Source organism: Ptychodera flava, chromosome 18 (assembly GCF_041260155.1).
Source record: "Ptychodera flava strain L36383 chromosome 18, AS_Pfla_20210202, whole genome shotgun sequence".
NCBI classification, from domain to species: Eukaryota; Metazoa; Hemichordata; class Enteropneusta; family Ptychoderidae; genus Ptychodera; species Ptychodera flava.
In genome coordinates this window covers 2,171,241-2,188,706 of record NC_091945.1, presented here as the reverse complement: position 1 = coordinate 2,188,706, position 17,466 = coordinate 2,171,241, and the positions used below count along the sequence as shown (strand labels likewise).

The following is a 17,466-nucleotide window of genomic DNA, read 5'->3' as shown; positions in this document are numbered from 1 at the left end:
TAAACCTATTTCTGTCTAACCTGTCTTTGTACAATGAAAGATGAAAACTGACCACAACTTTATACGAGAGAACTACCAGCTTAGTGTTAAAATGTGATGTCAAAACCAAGCAGAAAAAGCTGTTCATAAACTATTTATAAAAGACAAGTTCTTTTAGCAGGCATAGATGTCTACTGTGTACTATCCAGAAATTACAATCTTGCATATGCAGTCTTGAATGAAATTATCTAGAATGACATTTCTGTGTTTACAAAAATGCATTATCATGTAGGCAGTGTCTACTTATATAGATTTAATGGTATTTTAAAATACTTGAAATCAGCTCTAAAGTGGTGGTTTGATGTGGAGTATTCCGTTGTAGGAAACCCAGACAGATGTTCAGGAAACATAATGCTGGTCTGAAATAAACACAAACCACTGAGCATTCACTTAGTAATGGTATAAAAATGCTCAATTCATGTTTGTAGCCTACAGCTGTTGCAGTGAATTTATTGTCCAGACAAAACTTTTGCCAGTTTACAAATGAGTGTTTATTTAATTATTTTCATTGCCAAATCAGAACACAAATACAGAACATGTATTTCACCACATGTGAAGGTAGCCAAATTACACCCTCCCCGTCCAAGTTAAAACTACAGTCTAAACTTGGTGTGTGAAATATTGGTAAAACCTATGTAGTGTACAAAAGGATGCAAGTTGTCACTGACTTTGTGAATGAAATTAACCATTGCCGTTATACCTGTCTGTCTGTCATTGTACCATGAATAGGTTGGAAAGTTGACGATACCATGATGGGTGTTCTGAAACAGTGTCTCCCTACAATTGAAAAACTTCACACACTATAGTAAGTATCATTTGATGAAATTGTCCAAATGTACCGGTATACCTTGTAAAATATCTGATAGATAATGAGCACATCAACCTCTACAGTCTTTACTATTTGTTTTAATGTGTTCATCCCAATTCCCTGTAAACTTGTCCACAATCACCATTGATAACAACAATGGTGGTGAGTGGTATAAACTCTGTATACCTTGTAGAATTCTATTGATCTATTGATAAGTTTACTCTGCTGTTTCAAATGCAGAATATCACTGTTATCCATAATTTATCAAAGTTTATATTTTTTGCAATGAAAAAGCGAGAGGGCATACAATCTGTACAATCTGTGATTTTTCCAGATTCTATGTCCAACAATGTGACTGTAAATACTTCAATCGAATAGATGTACTCATCTTATTTATATATATAACAACAGTGTCTTCCGAGATGTACCTATTTTTGATAACTTTTGTATACATTTTGGCTGGAGGCCTATTGTATAAGAATAAAGATTAATAATAATAATAGTATTGTTTGGAACCATGATCAGGGTTCATATGCTCCTGGAAAATCCATGAATTTGAAAGCCTTCTGGTATGTCCAGGAAAAGTCCTTGAAAATGAATGAACTGACTTCAGATCTGATACCAATTTACAATGGAGTACGGATTTTCCCTGGGGTTGCTTCACACTAACTCACATCTTGCAAGTTTTCCTGGGAACTTTGTACATGTAACTGCATATGACTTTTTCCCATACCAAACACTCATGTCAACTTCATCCGTAATGAAACCAAAATAGTAATATTTCTGTTACATGTTTGATGATCTAATCAGTGTATTAATATTTTTTTCCTGTTTACAGTTTTTGGAATACAGGGCTTACAGAAAAGACAATAGCAGAGTTAGCTTCATTCCTGCCACAGTGTAGTAACTTGAAGTAAGTATGATATTGAATGATAAATGACTTGGGGTAGGGCAATATGAAATGATATATGGACAGAGACAGGGCAATATGAAATGATATATGGACAGAGACAGGGCAATATGAAATGATATATGGACAGAGACAGGGCAATATGAAATGATATATGGACAGAGACAGGGCAATATGAACTGTCATTGCCAATACATAATAGTTTCATGTCATATGGTATTGTTCTAACCAATCTGGAACAACATACAAAATTTAACACCCCTATCAACTGTACCTGCAAGTTGTGCTGATAACTTTTTTTCGGTTTACGTCCATGCTGAAAATTGTAATGATTTTTATCTCTTTTTTCTCTCAGAAATTTAACACTTGATGGCAATCCTGTACTGGAGGAAAACTTTGCATTGCTGATAGGAGATGACAGCTTGTAAGTTAAAAGAGAGATGATCTTATCTGTTTATAGCCTTTTATTTTTGGATGTTTGAATTTATAAATTTATCAAACTGTAAATGAACACTGATAAATCTGTATTGAAACTGTCACATTTATTCTTTCAGACTAGCCAACGTGTCGTTCAGAAACAACCACATAACAGACAAAGGTGCTGAGATGATTGGCAAGGCATTATCCACAGCAAAGTCTTGTAACAAGAATTTGATATCTTTGAATCTTAGTTACAATAAAATAACTGACATAGGAGCCACACATATTGCTAATGTAAGTAGACTTGTGCTTGACCCATAGCAACCTTGAAACTTTCGGGATCACAATTTTCTAGAGCTACCACTACTCAGTGGCTGAGTTTTGCCGCGACTTTATTTGAGACTAGTAAGTTTTCACCAATGTGGTCACCAAAACTTTATTGCACAAACTTTCACAAAATTTACTATCTTTGTAACTGGAAAATATTGAGAACAAAGGTCCAACACTTTTGGCAGATTGCATTGCAACCCAGTTTTGGAGCTACTGAAACAAAAATTCTACAAATTTCAGTGGATCAATGAAAATGCAATCATTAATGTGAGCAGTTCACAGTGCTTACATATTTTATATATGTGCATTACGTATTTAAACTTTATTTTGTCTGATCAGGGTCTGAGAATGAACCGGGTAGTGTTGTCATTGTCACTGGCCAGCAATCAGATCAGTGATACTGGAGCTAAGAAACTGGGTGAGGTACTTTCTAGATTTCCACTGACACATGAAGAGACTGTTGAAAGGAGGAAGTTGATCAGAGAGAAAGGTTCACCAGACAGAAAATCTGTGAGTAGAAAAGTGTTACCTTCCTGGATGTGTTCACCCCTAATTCCATGTAAACAGGTCCACAATCATCATTGATAAGAATGGGTTCAGGCCAAACCATTGTGTTGAAATGGGTTAATGTAAATCTTTATCAGAAAAGCTATAATGCATATAGGATTGTTTGTTCCATGTTTAAGTGAGAAAGCTTACACATTTATTTTGTGCATACGTGTTCACTGAAAGAATCACACAATTTTATTGAAAAGTCACGCATTTAAACATCATGTCATCTCTACCACCAATGACCTTGTATTTCTTTTACCCACAGCCATCACCACCATCACGGGGTAGAGCAGAATCTAAAGACAGACCAGGCAGTAAAGGCAGTGGTACTGTACTTGATAAAACTGATAAAAAACGAGACAAATCCTCCAAAAAGAAGGTAAGACTTTTCTCATTTCCATGTCAAAGTTCAAATCTTCACCTTTATTGTATATCCTTGTTTCATATTTTTTCTGGAGCTCTAACATTTTAATAAGTTATCTAAATAGTATTAAATTCTTCCAATGCACAGCAGATATGGTGACACACAAAGGTTTAATCCACCCCATTGAGTATTTGTCTGCTTGAATGAAACACAGCATACATGTCACCATAAATGTTTGATTAGATGGTTCTCTAGTTTAGAATATGTCTGTATTCCAAATCAGCCCGATTCTTGTCTCTGCATACAACCCTCACCGTACACACCACACATAAAGTACTTCAGAATCTCATGCTTGTTAACACTTCCACCCCTATTTGACTTAACGGCTAGTCCAACTTGTCAGATCAATACAATGGGTCTGAACCATGCCTAATACAGGGGAAGGGGTGTAAATAAAAAGCATGGGTTTTTGAAGTCAAGAGTTGTCCTTTTATGTTTTGTGCCAAAAATGATACTGTACAGCTTTGTGTGTGAATGCAGTTGAAATATGTTTCTGTTATATGTAAACTCTTGTCTAACAAAGTACAGCATCAAATATACAAGATTTTAAATATTCTGTTGTACTTTACATGACCCATGGTAAAAAATTGTGTACAAAATACTGTATTGAGCTCCTTGTAGAGGCAAAAATTTGAGAAAACCTACTCTACGACAATGTTAGATTTGGTGGCATTTGTAAGCTGTCACCTACACATCCAGTTTGTCTAGGAGTGGCACCCCCACATTCCATTTCTTGGTTTGAAACCCAGTTTATTTCTTTCTCCAACTGCACGCCTATCTGTCATCATGAAACTTTTAATAGGAAAATTCTAAATTCTAGCTCACAACTACAAAGATATCAAGTCTTTAATAGCTTAATTTGTTATTTTATGAGCAGTAAGTCTGATGATATTAACTGAATGTCTTCCTGAATCAACTCTTACTGTCTACTTTCCTTCATCTTTGTCTTTCTGTAAAGTTTGTGGTTGAGGAAACTCTAGATGAGGTTGAATTCCCCCCTCTAGAGGAGGAGCCCACTCCTAAAAGAGGGGCAGGGCTCAGACCAAGGGTGTCTCTGTTGACTTCTAAGGTGATATGTGTGTTTGTGTAGTAGTTTGTCATACCATATCCCTCCCTACCTGTTACATTAATGGTTGAGTCTGATTTACAGTCAGTCATTTCAATGTGAGTTTTTCTTTCATTGTAGAGTTCCATGTAGTGTGTGAATATGTAACTTAGGCTGCAGGTTGACTTTGTTCTTGTGTGTTCTTTTCAAGATTGTTTGTTTGTTTGTTTTTTTGTGTTGCATGATTATTTCTACATTTGATTTGAATTTATACAGAGAGTTCTTGTGCTGTGATAAGTGTAGAAAGGAAAGAGAGATTTGATTTTGATTTTATTTACAATTAGTGTCCCAGCTACTGTAGAATTTAGTTCAATTTCAATTCAGTTTGTATTTTAAATCTATTATCCATTCTGTATGAAAATATTTACCACATGGCTCACCACAGACTGTACCATCAGTGAAAACATGGTGCATCGCATTGTGTTTGTGTGAAATACCACAAGCTATACTAAAAAGAACTTGAACAGTTGGGATATAACTAAAATATACAAATGAGGAAAAATTGATGAAATCATGTTTGAATGATGTGTAGTTTGCTGTCTTTTAATGAAATAGATGTACCTGTATATGCTGATAACTTTTCTTTACAACTGTGTTTAGTTCTATGTACAATCACTTTTGGCTTTTGTAGTTTTTACATCTGGCTTGTTTTGTCTTCTTTCTTTCTTGATTTTGTTGTCGTGTACTGATTTATCCAACCAACAGGATGGCAAGAAAAGTGACAAAGATAAAGATGACTCACCTACCAAGTCCAAAGCAATGGTAAAGGGATACCCTCCCCATAATTAATCCTGTCTCCCCCTTGAACCCCATGTCTGGTGTAACATTCCCATTGTTTTCTACCATGGTGTGGGACATACCACAGAGTTTTGGGGGATGAACGGCTTCAAGACTAACAATACCAGATCAGCACTCTAACACAAGCACCAAATGTAAAGAAAATGAACACCATTACTAACACTTGTTTCCAAGTACACTAACCGTCTATCCCAACACCAGGAGACGTCTCTGTCATTGTACATCCTGGAAACCCAAATAACACTACCAACCCCCAATACACTAACACATGTGTAGTGTAAAAACATCATTGCATGTGTATAGCTAAGGGTCAAAGGTTATAATCTCTGTTTTTGCATTACAGCTTGAAAACTTAAGATTATAAATGGTTTTAGGAGTACTAGGAAAGATAATATATTATCCATATTTAATGACAGAGGAAACCAGCATTTCCAACCCTTATTATCCATCAATATTCCCATAGAACCCACCCTTTTTGTCCTATAAACTTTAGTGCTAACCTAGGGTGCCCAGTCCCTAAACACCTTTACCCCCGTACATTTAACTGTCACTTTAAGCCTTTATCCCTATTTATCACCCATTACCAACATGGTGCAACCCATCATCCATGCCCACAATACCCAATAGCCAATCTTGAGTGGAACCCAGATATAGTGTATTTGTTCAAGAGTAACCCATCTCAACCTTGTAGCAATGATACACAAGAACGCCCAACTTTTATACCATCAATGTCCAGCAGCCTATCCAGAGTGCTACCCACTAACAACTACTTTCAACAACGTTTAGCATGTCAACTCCAAGCCACTTAGTACTCCATCCAACGTCAACCCATCACAGCCCATGGGTCATCGACAGCCCATCCATATCCAGGCACTTGTCATTCTGCTACTACCCATCTATAAACTATGGCCAGTTCCACCCAATCCTGCAATAGTTGATCGTACCTTAGCCCAAAATGCACACATCTTGAACCCTACAGCAATTATCCTATTGTCGCTTTCTCAACTGCCACAACCTTTGCCCCAATCCTACACAACCCATCTCAACCAGTGCTTATGTCCACTACTGATCACTTCAACTGTGATGAACTGAACTGTTTGCAAATACTCCAAAGCCTTATTGTGCCATGGTAGATCCTTGATAAGTTTTAAAAATACTTACAAAAAGGTCATCCCCAAGAAAGACATTCAGTTATCAATGACATCACCCATTGATAATGGTATTGTGTTAGGGTGTTATTTCCTTGAACTTCACAAAAATTTGATCCTTAATGTTTGATTTATATTTGTATTATATTAGCATGTTGATTATTGTGGACAGGTAGTCCGCTACAAAAACGATATGCAATTTTGACCATCCATTTCATTTCAGGAAATATTTTTGAAATCATGTAGATTTTTCAGCTCATGCCCGAACTCATCCATCCAAGTACAGTGCATGTATACACAGTATTCTGGCAGGATATTTTATTGACAGTCCCAACTTGGTTTTGTGGTTTTGAAGAACAAAACATTGTTTTTCATTTAAACCCACTCAGTGACTCAGAGATACAGCTTCAGTTATACTTAATCTATAATAGCTGCAATGTAATGCATGGTTTGTTAATGTGTGTGTGTGTGTTTTTGGAGGTCTATAAGGTCACAAAGCAGTGAATCATGTAACTATTTCACACTCCGTGTTGTCAAAGTCTTCCTCAGTCAGGTAATCTTGCTTGCTAGAACAACCAGGTTGGTCCATTTAGTTTCAAATGTCAACCCTTTGAGCACCGTAATTTTTCCCGCCAAAATTGTCGTGCAACATTTTACCAATTTTTATGAATTTTTAAAAAAATTTTTCTATAATTTTGGACTAAAGGGACATCACATTTCATTGGCTACAGTTTTTTTCTCAAAACTTTGCCAAAATTCTGAGAAACATTGACTGGCACTTTATTTTGTAAAGGGAATAAAAATAGACTTTGGCGCTCAAAGGGTTAAACTATATTGTATGGGTTTACCTCTCTATGGGAAGATTTCTAACATTCTGCGGTCGTGAAATAGTGTACATGATTGCCCAGACTTGACAATTGCTATGAACTTTCAAACCTGGAATGTGCACAGTATTGCATGTGATATCATAATCTTTTTTCTCCATGGCAAATTTAGGTAACTCAACCAAGCTGTAATTTTGCCTTCAGTCCAACAGTTTGTGAATCAGCAAATAAAATAAGTAAATCATTTATCATGAATTAATTTGTGAATCAGCAAATAAAAATTAAGTAAATCATTTATCATGAATTAATTTGTCATGACTACTGAAAAAGTGTTTGGATGTGAAAAAACATTCAATATACAAAATATTAAATTGATTTACATGAATCTCAATTGTCTTGAGATTCAGAAACGCAATGCATTGTGAATTTTGAATACAAAATACGTTTGAGTGCTGAATTACAAACGTTGCTGATGTGTGACAGTACACATTGCCCAATACAGCTTTGGTTCAGAATAAAATGTTTAATTCCGTGGTTCTTTCTGGATATTTTCCCCCAGCAGGATGCAAAGAAAGAAAAAGAAGAAGATAAAACGGTCAAAGGAGGAGCCAAGAAAGATGACAAATGGAAGAAGGGTTAGTTGAAACATTCCTGTTATGTTCATCTGATGAAAGTGTTTGTGATCAAATCAAAGTAAGATATCTCTCAGAGCGAGATGTTGACTCCCTTTCTCCCTGTCTTACACTCAGAACCATATTGATTGTGTCATCAAGGGTTATTCTTTCATGAACTAGTAGAGTGTTATGTTCAAAACCAAAGTACACTCTACTAAAATTCATTGTAACTGTATTTGCAAAGATTTGCAAAATGTAATTTGTTTTGAAGTATTTATGTGTAAATGATATATTGATATTTGTATTGCATATTTTGAATGATACAACGGCAATATAATTCAATATTAATGTGTTAGTGTTTATATTCAAATGGTATTACCGGTATGTGTCTATTTATATACTGCTACCAGAATATATTGAGGGGATGGTCAACATGATATTGTTATAATAAGTTTCAATTTCACAGACATCTTTTTGATCTATACCTACCTAGATGTTGTTTTTGATCTACATTACAAATTTGGCCAGTGAAGTTTAACATGATCTAGTTTATCGATAAAACACAACTACTGCACAATTTGTTAGCAAATATTCAACTCTGAAATGAATTCAATGAGAAATATAACAGTTATTGTCAATTTGGAAATGACCAATCATGGCTTCACTCCTGTAGGCTTGGAAATAATGTTTTTTAATTGTCATAAATAAAAATTCCCCAAAATCTTTTATTCAATCTGAAAAAGTACGGCATAAGATTGTAAAAATTCCATCTCATTGTTTTCATATGGAAATGACAAGTTTAAAAGGATGTGCATGGGCTTACTATGTTTTTATTATTTTTTCAAACTCTACATTTTATTTCAAACGTTTAACATCTAAATTTGTGAATTTAGTTTTGATTTTAAGTTTATTCAAATATTGATCAAATTATTCTTATCTAAAGCCCTCTACTATTGGTGTTTCCAGCTTAATTTACTCATAGACCTTAAAAACGGATCCGTTTTTAAGGTCTAATTTACTCTGGTTTTTCATACTACTAATATTAATACTTAGCTGAGTAGATACGGATTCAGTGCAGTGTGATCACAGTTCAATCCCTGAACACCCCTATTAATTGTATAGTACGAACTGTGCAAAGGTGTAATATAAATGGGTTTGGGAGAGTCCACTCTGGGGATGGGGTTCTTCACATTTGAACTAGCATATTTGTGATAAAAGTCAGCCAAGGCCCAATTATGAACTAAAAATATTGAATTTCATTGATGTTACCATATTTGCTTTGTAGAAAAAAGTTTTCAAAAAATCACTGACTGTGAAACTTATCACAGAATAAGAAAAATAGGTACAAAACTCCCAAACTCTTGCTATCACGGTAACTTCATTTTCCTTCTGTCCTTCCATTAATCAATCAATCAATAAATCAATCACTCCAGTCAGTCATCGTCTGCAATCAACTTACGTCTCTTGAAACACTCATCATACAATCAATTTTTCATTGCAAAATTCTGACTGACATCATCATATAAACCAATGATATCATGGTGGGTGAATATTTCTAAACTCTGAGAGTCACACATATCTTATCCTGGTATTTCAAGTTTGAAACTTGTCTCATACAATTTCATTTTAACTCACTGGTATTTTGACTTGAGCATGTTAAAATCTTACTTTACTTTCATATTAAAGCCCCAATAGCTGCGAATGTGTAATAAACCAATTTCAAATATCCTCAGTTTCCAAGAGTTTTCTTTGAATAAGACCCATTTAAGACTGAAAAGGTGTATAACACTGTCATAAGTGTCGAAAGTGGCATGTAAATTAAAATGTTTCAACATCATTTTAAATTTCTCACCATTTCCAAAAACTAATCATATGACAGAGAAAATAAAGATTTCAACAACAAAATCTTAGCCATTGTGTGTCGTGCATTCAAGTAAATGGCATCATGCTTGTTTCTTTTATGATCATGATGCGTATGTGCAGCAAATACTGTATTTTTTGTAATTTTCCGTGGGGCGTCATTTTATGAGTGAGACACCCATTTAATATTTAACCTGTAACAACGTGTAGGCATGGTCCAAATCAGCGAGCAGTGATATTTCTATACAATACATGTCCTTCAGTTAGCACATTTACACTAACTAACTTTGCTTTGAAAATAAAATCATGAAAGTAATGCTTAAAATTGGCAGCTATTGGGGCTTTGAAGTTGTATTACTCGGTTGTAACATATTTTAAACATGTTATTTTAATGCAAACGTTCAGTATTTGGCCTTAAAATTCTGCAGAATTCATTAAATGACACGAAATCAAAAAAAAAAGATGGCACTTAGTGAGAGATTTTCTGTTCAGTGGCACAGTGAAATTTTAGTTCCATTACATTTTATTTGTTAGTTGCACTTTTTATAAACTGATTGAGAAAACACAGCGTGAAAACCAGTAATCAAATGGTTTGAGTAAATGCTGTGTCACAGTCATGTATGCTATGGTGATTTGGGATTCTCAGGAATATTATCAATCTGTATGGTGGCAAATTTCAGAATCTATTGGCTGAAAATTTGAAACAATGACAAAGAAGCAGGTTCTTAAAACTGAATCCTCAAGCATCACCATTTTTATTTACATAATTTACCCTTTTTTTACACACACATGTAAGTCAAATGTTGATCGTAAGCATTAAAATGTCTTTTAAAAATGTTACGGAAAGGTAATGCCACTTTAAGAAAGACTTTGATTAAAAAATGCTGTTTCTTCTTGTTCATCTGTTCATTCATACTTTTTTTTTATTTTTGCATATTCCTTCTTGGTAAAGGTGTAAGCAAGATCACCATGCTTGGTAGGACTTTGCTTGTTTCAGGGTGTCCGGAGTGAAATCACATGTCATTTCATTGTTTCAAAAAACCAACTACTAATATTCACAGATTTTGGTCATTATGTTGATCCATCCACTGGTCATTTGATAACATATCTGCACTGTATTCATTGTGTATCTACTCATATGTTGTTTTTTTTATTCCAGTTTATGTCATCAGGGAAAAATTAACAATGCAGTACATAACAGTGTCTCCCGCATGTTTTTCCAGTGACCTTGTATCTTTCTAATTCTATCAAACAAAGTACAAAACTAAAATTTAACAAACCAAATTCTTCTATTCTCTAATTTCCTAGCAACAGTAGTAGATCTAAAATACTTTCTTTTTTTATTTTGAGTTCAAATACTAATTTACTTGTTTATTTATTTGTTTATGTGTTTCTATTTTGACTTGGCTATGTATTACAATAGTTATATTTAGTTTTAGTTTCAAACAAAGTCCAACTGTGCACTTCCTGTATTGGTGCAATATTTTGGAAAATATATTCTTATTGAAACATCCTCAAAGTTTCTTACTTGCTGCTAAGAGACCAAAAAAAGATGTGATTTCTTCAAGCTGTTACCCATCCTTTCTCTAGTGGTACAGTCCACCAATTTAACATAACAACAGCAATTTTGGACTATTACACTGATATGAAGGGATGTTTCTCATAATCTAATACCATGCATGAAATGTAGTAACTGAAAGTTGTTTATCTTAATCCATTACATTGACCAGATGCAGCAGCACCCTATATTAAATATTGCTTGTTAAAAATTTTACCATTAACAGTTCAATTTTAAAGTCAGATTCCAACAAGAATGCATGGTTGTAATGCATAACTCTGCCAGGAAATAGAGCGAGAGAGACTGCTATCGTCAGCACGTCATGTGATTGTACAGGACTGTCGTTCGTCTTTGTAGCCATGCTAATCATGTGTTTTTCTTTTCTTTTTTGCCGCCTTTGTGATGCAAATGATGTGCTACCCCCTCATCCAATCCCACGATGCACCTGTGCTGTGATGACATCATCTTAAATATATGCAAATGACTGGTTTGTTTGTTTGCTGCACCTCATACAGATACTACGAGGCATGGGTCAAAAGGTTGACTGTCTTTTCATTATGACTTACTCTCTCATAACGTTGACCAAAACAAACGTTTTCACCCACGCTTCGCAATCATTAACTTCCTGTGATCTGAGAATAGGCATTCCATGAACTGACTTTCAGAAAATTGCAAAAAATTCTTTTAACATTTTCAAAATTGCATGGTTTAATATATGCACGTTACTCAATCAAATTTGCATGTGGTGTTGAGGAATTTCCATATTTGGAAATGCTTGTCAGGTTATGTTGTTGCTCATGCTCAGCAGGTGTTTTTAACAATCATGAAACAGACTAGTAGAAATTAATATGCATGTAACATATTAATCTTCCAAATATAATCAAGATTTGAAATTCAAGAATGAACGTCAAACACTGTTTCATGATTATGCTAATTTGGGTGTCAGAAGTAATTCATAGTTGCTTTTGCCGAATGCGGTGATAGGTGTCCCTTTTGTCTTGATTCATTCACTTTTTGATCAAAATTTTTGCTGTTATGATTTTCTAAAAAAGAGCTGCAGTATTGACCACTGAGGTTGTAAAGGGTTGATTGACTCTAACACACATGCACCATGGAAGCTGGTCTCTGTTTGCTTGTTTGTTTGTTGTTTCTTCCAATTTGCAAGATGTTATTCATAGTCTGTTCATGCCGCAATGCCTCTTCTCCGACACAGACTAAGATATGAAATCCATTGTCATGTTGCAAGTCATCCATGAAGCATGGAATGACTGTTACTATCTCTAAGATCAGAACTAATACATTGTAACACTCTCTAGATTTGTTCTATCTTCTACCTGTTCCTTGTATAATGCCTGTCTAGTTGAACTCTTAATGTAGGCTGCAGAAGTTATGTTTAATCTCTCAACAAAGTCTCTCTCAAGTCTTGTAAGCTATTTGATATCTCCCACAACACCATTCATATCATCTTTCCCTCTAGTGTGGCAGAAAGATTATCTCTCATTTTTTGAAGGCGTAAATTTTGATCATTTCTGCCAGAATGTTATGTCAAATATGCCAAGTTGAAAAAGACACATTTGAAGTCATTTTGCATGTATAAGTCTTGTGTAGAATATTGCATGCTGTTAATTTCCACCATATGAAATCCCCTGTACTGAGTTGTAGACTATAGGTTCTGTTTGTGTGTCCATCCCAAACCATGTATCAGACATGCCTTGACCAATTGCTTTCAAAGCAGAGTACAAGGTGAACACACATGACCAACACATATCATATAAAGGCATTATTCAAAATATGTTACAATTGAAAATGTCTGCAGAATATGAGACAAGGACAACTCTGCATAGCAGACATCAGACATTGAGTTATCTTGATCCAATGTGATACCAACCAACAAACAGCTATTTCCTACTGAATTCACAGCTGTAATTCAAGCATGCCTTATTGCAAAAGGACAAGGCATTATTACTTAAACTAATTCATGCAACTTAAATAGATTGAGACATTCAAATACATGGACAATGTTTTGAGATGTAATCCAATGTGGCATCCAATTGGCCTTTTATCCAGATCTGTAGTGCATACATACATGGACTAATCACTGATGAATATGACTGACTTCGTTTTAGTCATCAATTTATTCTACACTCTCTACATTTCAGTTTGACCATAGTTTTGTGCAAATTCCCCCATTGTAACATGTTATTACCCTGGCCTATCCATTCTATTAGTCTTAATGACTGACATTTGTCAATCACTTGATTTGACTGTGTACATGGGCAAGGCTGTCAGATTGTCTTACTACTTCCAAAGCCACAATTGCAGTACAACCCCAAATGTTATACAAGTCAAAGTTTGTTTGCCTTCCAACTCTGCTTTGATTGAGCAATTTAATCCCAAATACTATACAAGTCAAAGTTTGTTTGCCTTCCAACTCTGCTTTGATTGAGCAATTTAATAGGTACTATGTCATCAACTACAACTTTTTCTAATGTTAGTGTAATTGTGCATGTGTTTGTATTGTCAACTTTATTCATACAACTGTGTGTACAAATTTGTTCCGTATATTTTGAGCTTCCTCAGTTTAAGCCAGTCCCCAAGAATTTCCAGTGTCTAACTAATTACTTATACAATTGGAGTTTGTAGTTTCTGTGTTGTTATGACTACTCTTAATCAACCTAGGGGTTCTTGAACCATTTTGAGTTGACCCCTTATCTTTTCAAAAATGTCAATAGGTATCCCCTAACACTCCACAATTCCTTCAAATGGCTTGCTTAGGCAGCTATAAAGTTAATCTTGTTCATAGTTATTGTTATTGGAGTTTGCAGTGCAATGTTGATCAGTGTCATGTCCCACTGTACCTCTATTGATAACTGTGACTGTCTCAACGAACAACTGTTCACACGGCCAGCATCAGCATGCAATGGGTGCTACACACTCCATACTGCACACAAAGCATGTCAATGCCAGGCTACTCTGACAATCTCCCTCCCTCAGGCCCACAGTATGTCTTTGCCTCATCTCTGCATGTACAGTAGTGAATCAGTCATTACATACTGTGGGATGTGTGTTGTGTGAACTTCTGTGTCAACCAACAGGGCTCCAAGTACAACCTCAATCTCCAGGCATGTCATTGTCATTTATGCACACTGCTCAGATAATATGCTGACAATTTCAGATAATATGCTGACAATTTCAGATAATATGCTGACAATTTCAAGGCCTTTATTTTCCATGGAACCTTTTATTTGATTGATTAGTTTGTTCACAATATGATTCAGACATCAACTTCACTCTTCAGATACTTCTATCAGATCTGATTAATTCAGTCTCTAACCCATTTGAACAAGTTCAATCAAAGAGATATGAATTTTCAAATTGCGTCTTTGTGTCTCACTCAATTGTCCATTTGTAGCAAGGAACAAAACTTGTCATCAGAAATATTTTTCCAGTGTAACAGACAAGTAGTTTTGTTTAATATTATAGAAATAACGGACGACGCGCTGACCATTAACGTTTAGTTATGGGCAGGGGCGAGAGAAAAGCCAAAAATTAACGGGCAAGGCTTGCCGAGCCCGTTAATTTGGCTTTCCTCTCGCCTGCGCCCATAAATAAACGTTAATGGTCAGCGCAAAGTCAGTTATTTCAATTATATTATCAACGAACCCTGAAAAACCGTCAAAATTTCCGAAGATTTCCTGTGCAAACGACAACAGGGCCCCAGAACCTGTCAGTGAGTAGTACGCGCGCTGCAAAAATTTTGCAAATCCGGAGATTTGTTTGAGAACAGCATCTAAACTTGGCCCACAAATGCTCCATTTTATTTTGTGATTGATTATGATCTTTGTACAAATCACAATTTTCGTTTTAGCTGTAAAGTTACTTTGTTTACGACATTATTCATATTCATGGGCATGAAAACAAACCATTACTGTGTATTTGTGGGCAGTCACATGGTTCAGCTCGACCAATTAAAACGCAATGGACAGGGCATGGTAATATAATGAAAGTTATTATTTTAGGACATCAAAACATTTTGGTTTGCATTAGGATAAATATTGATAAGAAACACATTTTGTTCAGTAAAATTATATTCAAAGTGACTAAAAGTCTCTTTGTTTATCCTTGATGCAAAATATTGTCAAACATGAAAGACTTTTAATTTCATTTGTTTAAGGATAAATGAAAAGTTTTTTTGCACTTGAACCCAGTTGGTTGTACATACATACTATTTGATTCCTCCAATAAGAGACAGGGACACGAGTAGTGCACTGCAATTCTCTTCCACTGTTTATGATAGTTGCATGATGGGTAAGTGACACCTGCATAGAAATAGACAAACACTGGTCAAAGATAACGGTCCGTCACATTGCAGATGGCATTCCAAGGTACAGCCCAATGTTTTGTATTTGGAATTACCCAGACAGGTAGATTGAGGTGCAACTACAGATCTGCAGATACACAGTGCAAACACACAAACAGTCGACATACTAGTATACATGTAGACATAGTCCCACACGTTGACATAGTCCCACCTATACAAATAGTCCCACATAGGATAACAGGACAATATTACCATAGGACAAACTTGTCTCTACGTTGGTCCAAAAAATGTGTCTAGAAAAGCTGAAAATTAATCTGTCGCACTTTAATGTGAGTTATTGTCATTTTTTCCAAATAATATAAATTGTGCTTTCACACACTAGTTTTGATTTCACCATGTGTAGTTGAAGGTCAGTTACTGTCTCTACAGCTGTAGCTGATACCTATGGAAGCATGCTATTTTCTTTCTGAAAAAAGTTTGGGGATAAATGAAAAAAACCTTCAGTTTACTGTACTTTGTGTATACTACACACATGTACTTTACTGTACAATTAATAGAATACATACATGGACAGGCAGACACACAAACTGTGAGCAGACCATGTGTACAGAGACATACAGACACACTGCACCCATTATCTGTCTGGGTGACAATACAAACAGTGGCTGTACCAATGTATTTCCATCATATGCACTGATATATCAGTAAACTAAATGACATGATCATAAGCTTTGCACTCATTGAATCACACCAAAAATGCTCTACATCAATGACAAAATCCTTTCATTCATCATATCTGTGTAAAAGAGAAAAAGAACTTTAAAGTTGCTATTAAGTATAAGTGATGTTATCGGTCGCTGTTTAAAAGTATTTTACAAGAGGTAAATGCAATTATCCTATTCGGTTCTTGATGACTCTGTCAGAATGCTGCCGCTACAAACTGTGTGAGGTATGGTTGCTGAGATCAGAGATGCCAAACCTCCCCCCTCCCCTCCCCTCCCCCCTCAAAATCAGCATTTCAAGTAAACAAATACATAATCACACTTTTTCTTAAAAGTACCTACACATAGTTACTGACTTTGCAATGACAATGTCTGCTTATGAACATCACTAAACTATTACTACAAATGCATGCACACACATGGATACATTATAGAACTAAGGCAGTATCTTAAACTTTTAAGAATAGGAGTTATAGGTACATATGTGTGCACACACATGCATACACACACATACAGAGGTACATGTAATATATTGTCTGTACAGATAACAACAAAGCCATAACATGGTAGTAATTGATGCTATTTTTTCTAAAATTTGAATGGTTTCAGTGTACAAATTTGTCTGAAACCGTGGAAATTTTGAACCATGTTCATTTAAACAGTTTCTAGTTTGCTAAGACATTTTAAATATACAGTCCCTAGCCATTGAGAGTTCATCTAGAATAAGCTATGGTCCTAAAACTGACATATCCCACTGTGAAAGATTGACACATATAAAGCTCTAGCCATGTCGTGGCATTTTGTTCATTTAATGCATTGAGTATGTAAATTTCATTCACTATCTCATCTTAAGCTCGCCCATCATAAACTGAAAGTACACCATTGTTTTAGTTGTGGTACATTGTGGAAGATCAAGGTTGCTGTAATTTTGGATCAAACTTGAATTGATGTGGCTTTTCAGTTTTGAAACTTGTTTAAGAAGGACACATGAAAATGAAGAGATACAATGCTCACTTGAACAGTTTACAGAAAG

The 17,466-nt window shown here is 35.2% G+C and overlaps 1 protein-coding gene across 50 annotated transcripts in view; it reads left to right on the top strand.

Moving 5' to 3' along the window:
* Positions 1 to 17,466, top strand: part of LOC139117999 (leucine-rich repeat-containing protein 71-like) — a 76,412-nt gene that overhangs the window by 54,355 nt on the left and 4,591 nt on the right. For 9 of the 50 annotated variants that reach the window (XM_070681308.1, XM_070681298.1, XM_070681309.1 and 6 more), the window contains 8 exons: positions 769 to 844; positions 1,686 to 1,760; positions 2,113 to 2,181; positions 2,312 to 2,471; positions 2,847 to 3,017; positions 3,325 to 3,438; positions 7,921 to 7,993; positions 11,906 to 11,929. In XM_070681308.1, coding sequence (XP_070537409.1) covers positions 769 to 844; positions 1,686 to 1,760; positions 2,113 to 2,181; positions 2,312 to 2,471; positions 2,847 to 3,017; positions 3,325 to 3,438; positions 7,921 to 7,993; positions 11,906 to 11,929 — 762 coding nt within the window. Of the gene's footprint in view, positions 1 to 768; positions 845 to 1,685; positions 1,761 to 2,112; positions 2,182 to 2,311; positions 2,472 to 2,846; positions 3,018 to 3,324; positions 3,439 to 5,293; positions 5,351 to 7,917; positions 7,994 to 10,784; positions 10,809 to 11,905; positions 11,930 to 17,466 lie in introns of all 50 variants that reach the window. The other 41 variants (XM_070681324.1, XM_070681274.1, XM_070681270.1 and 38 more) reach the window with 15 other exon arrangements.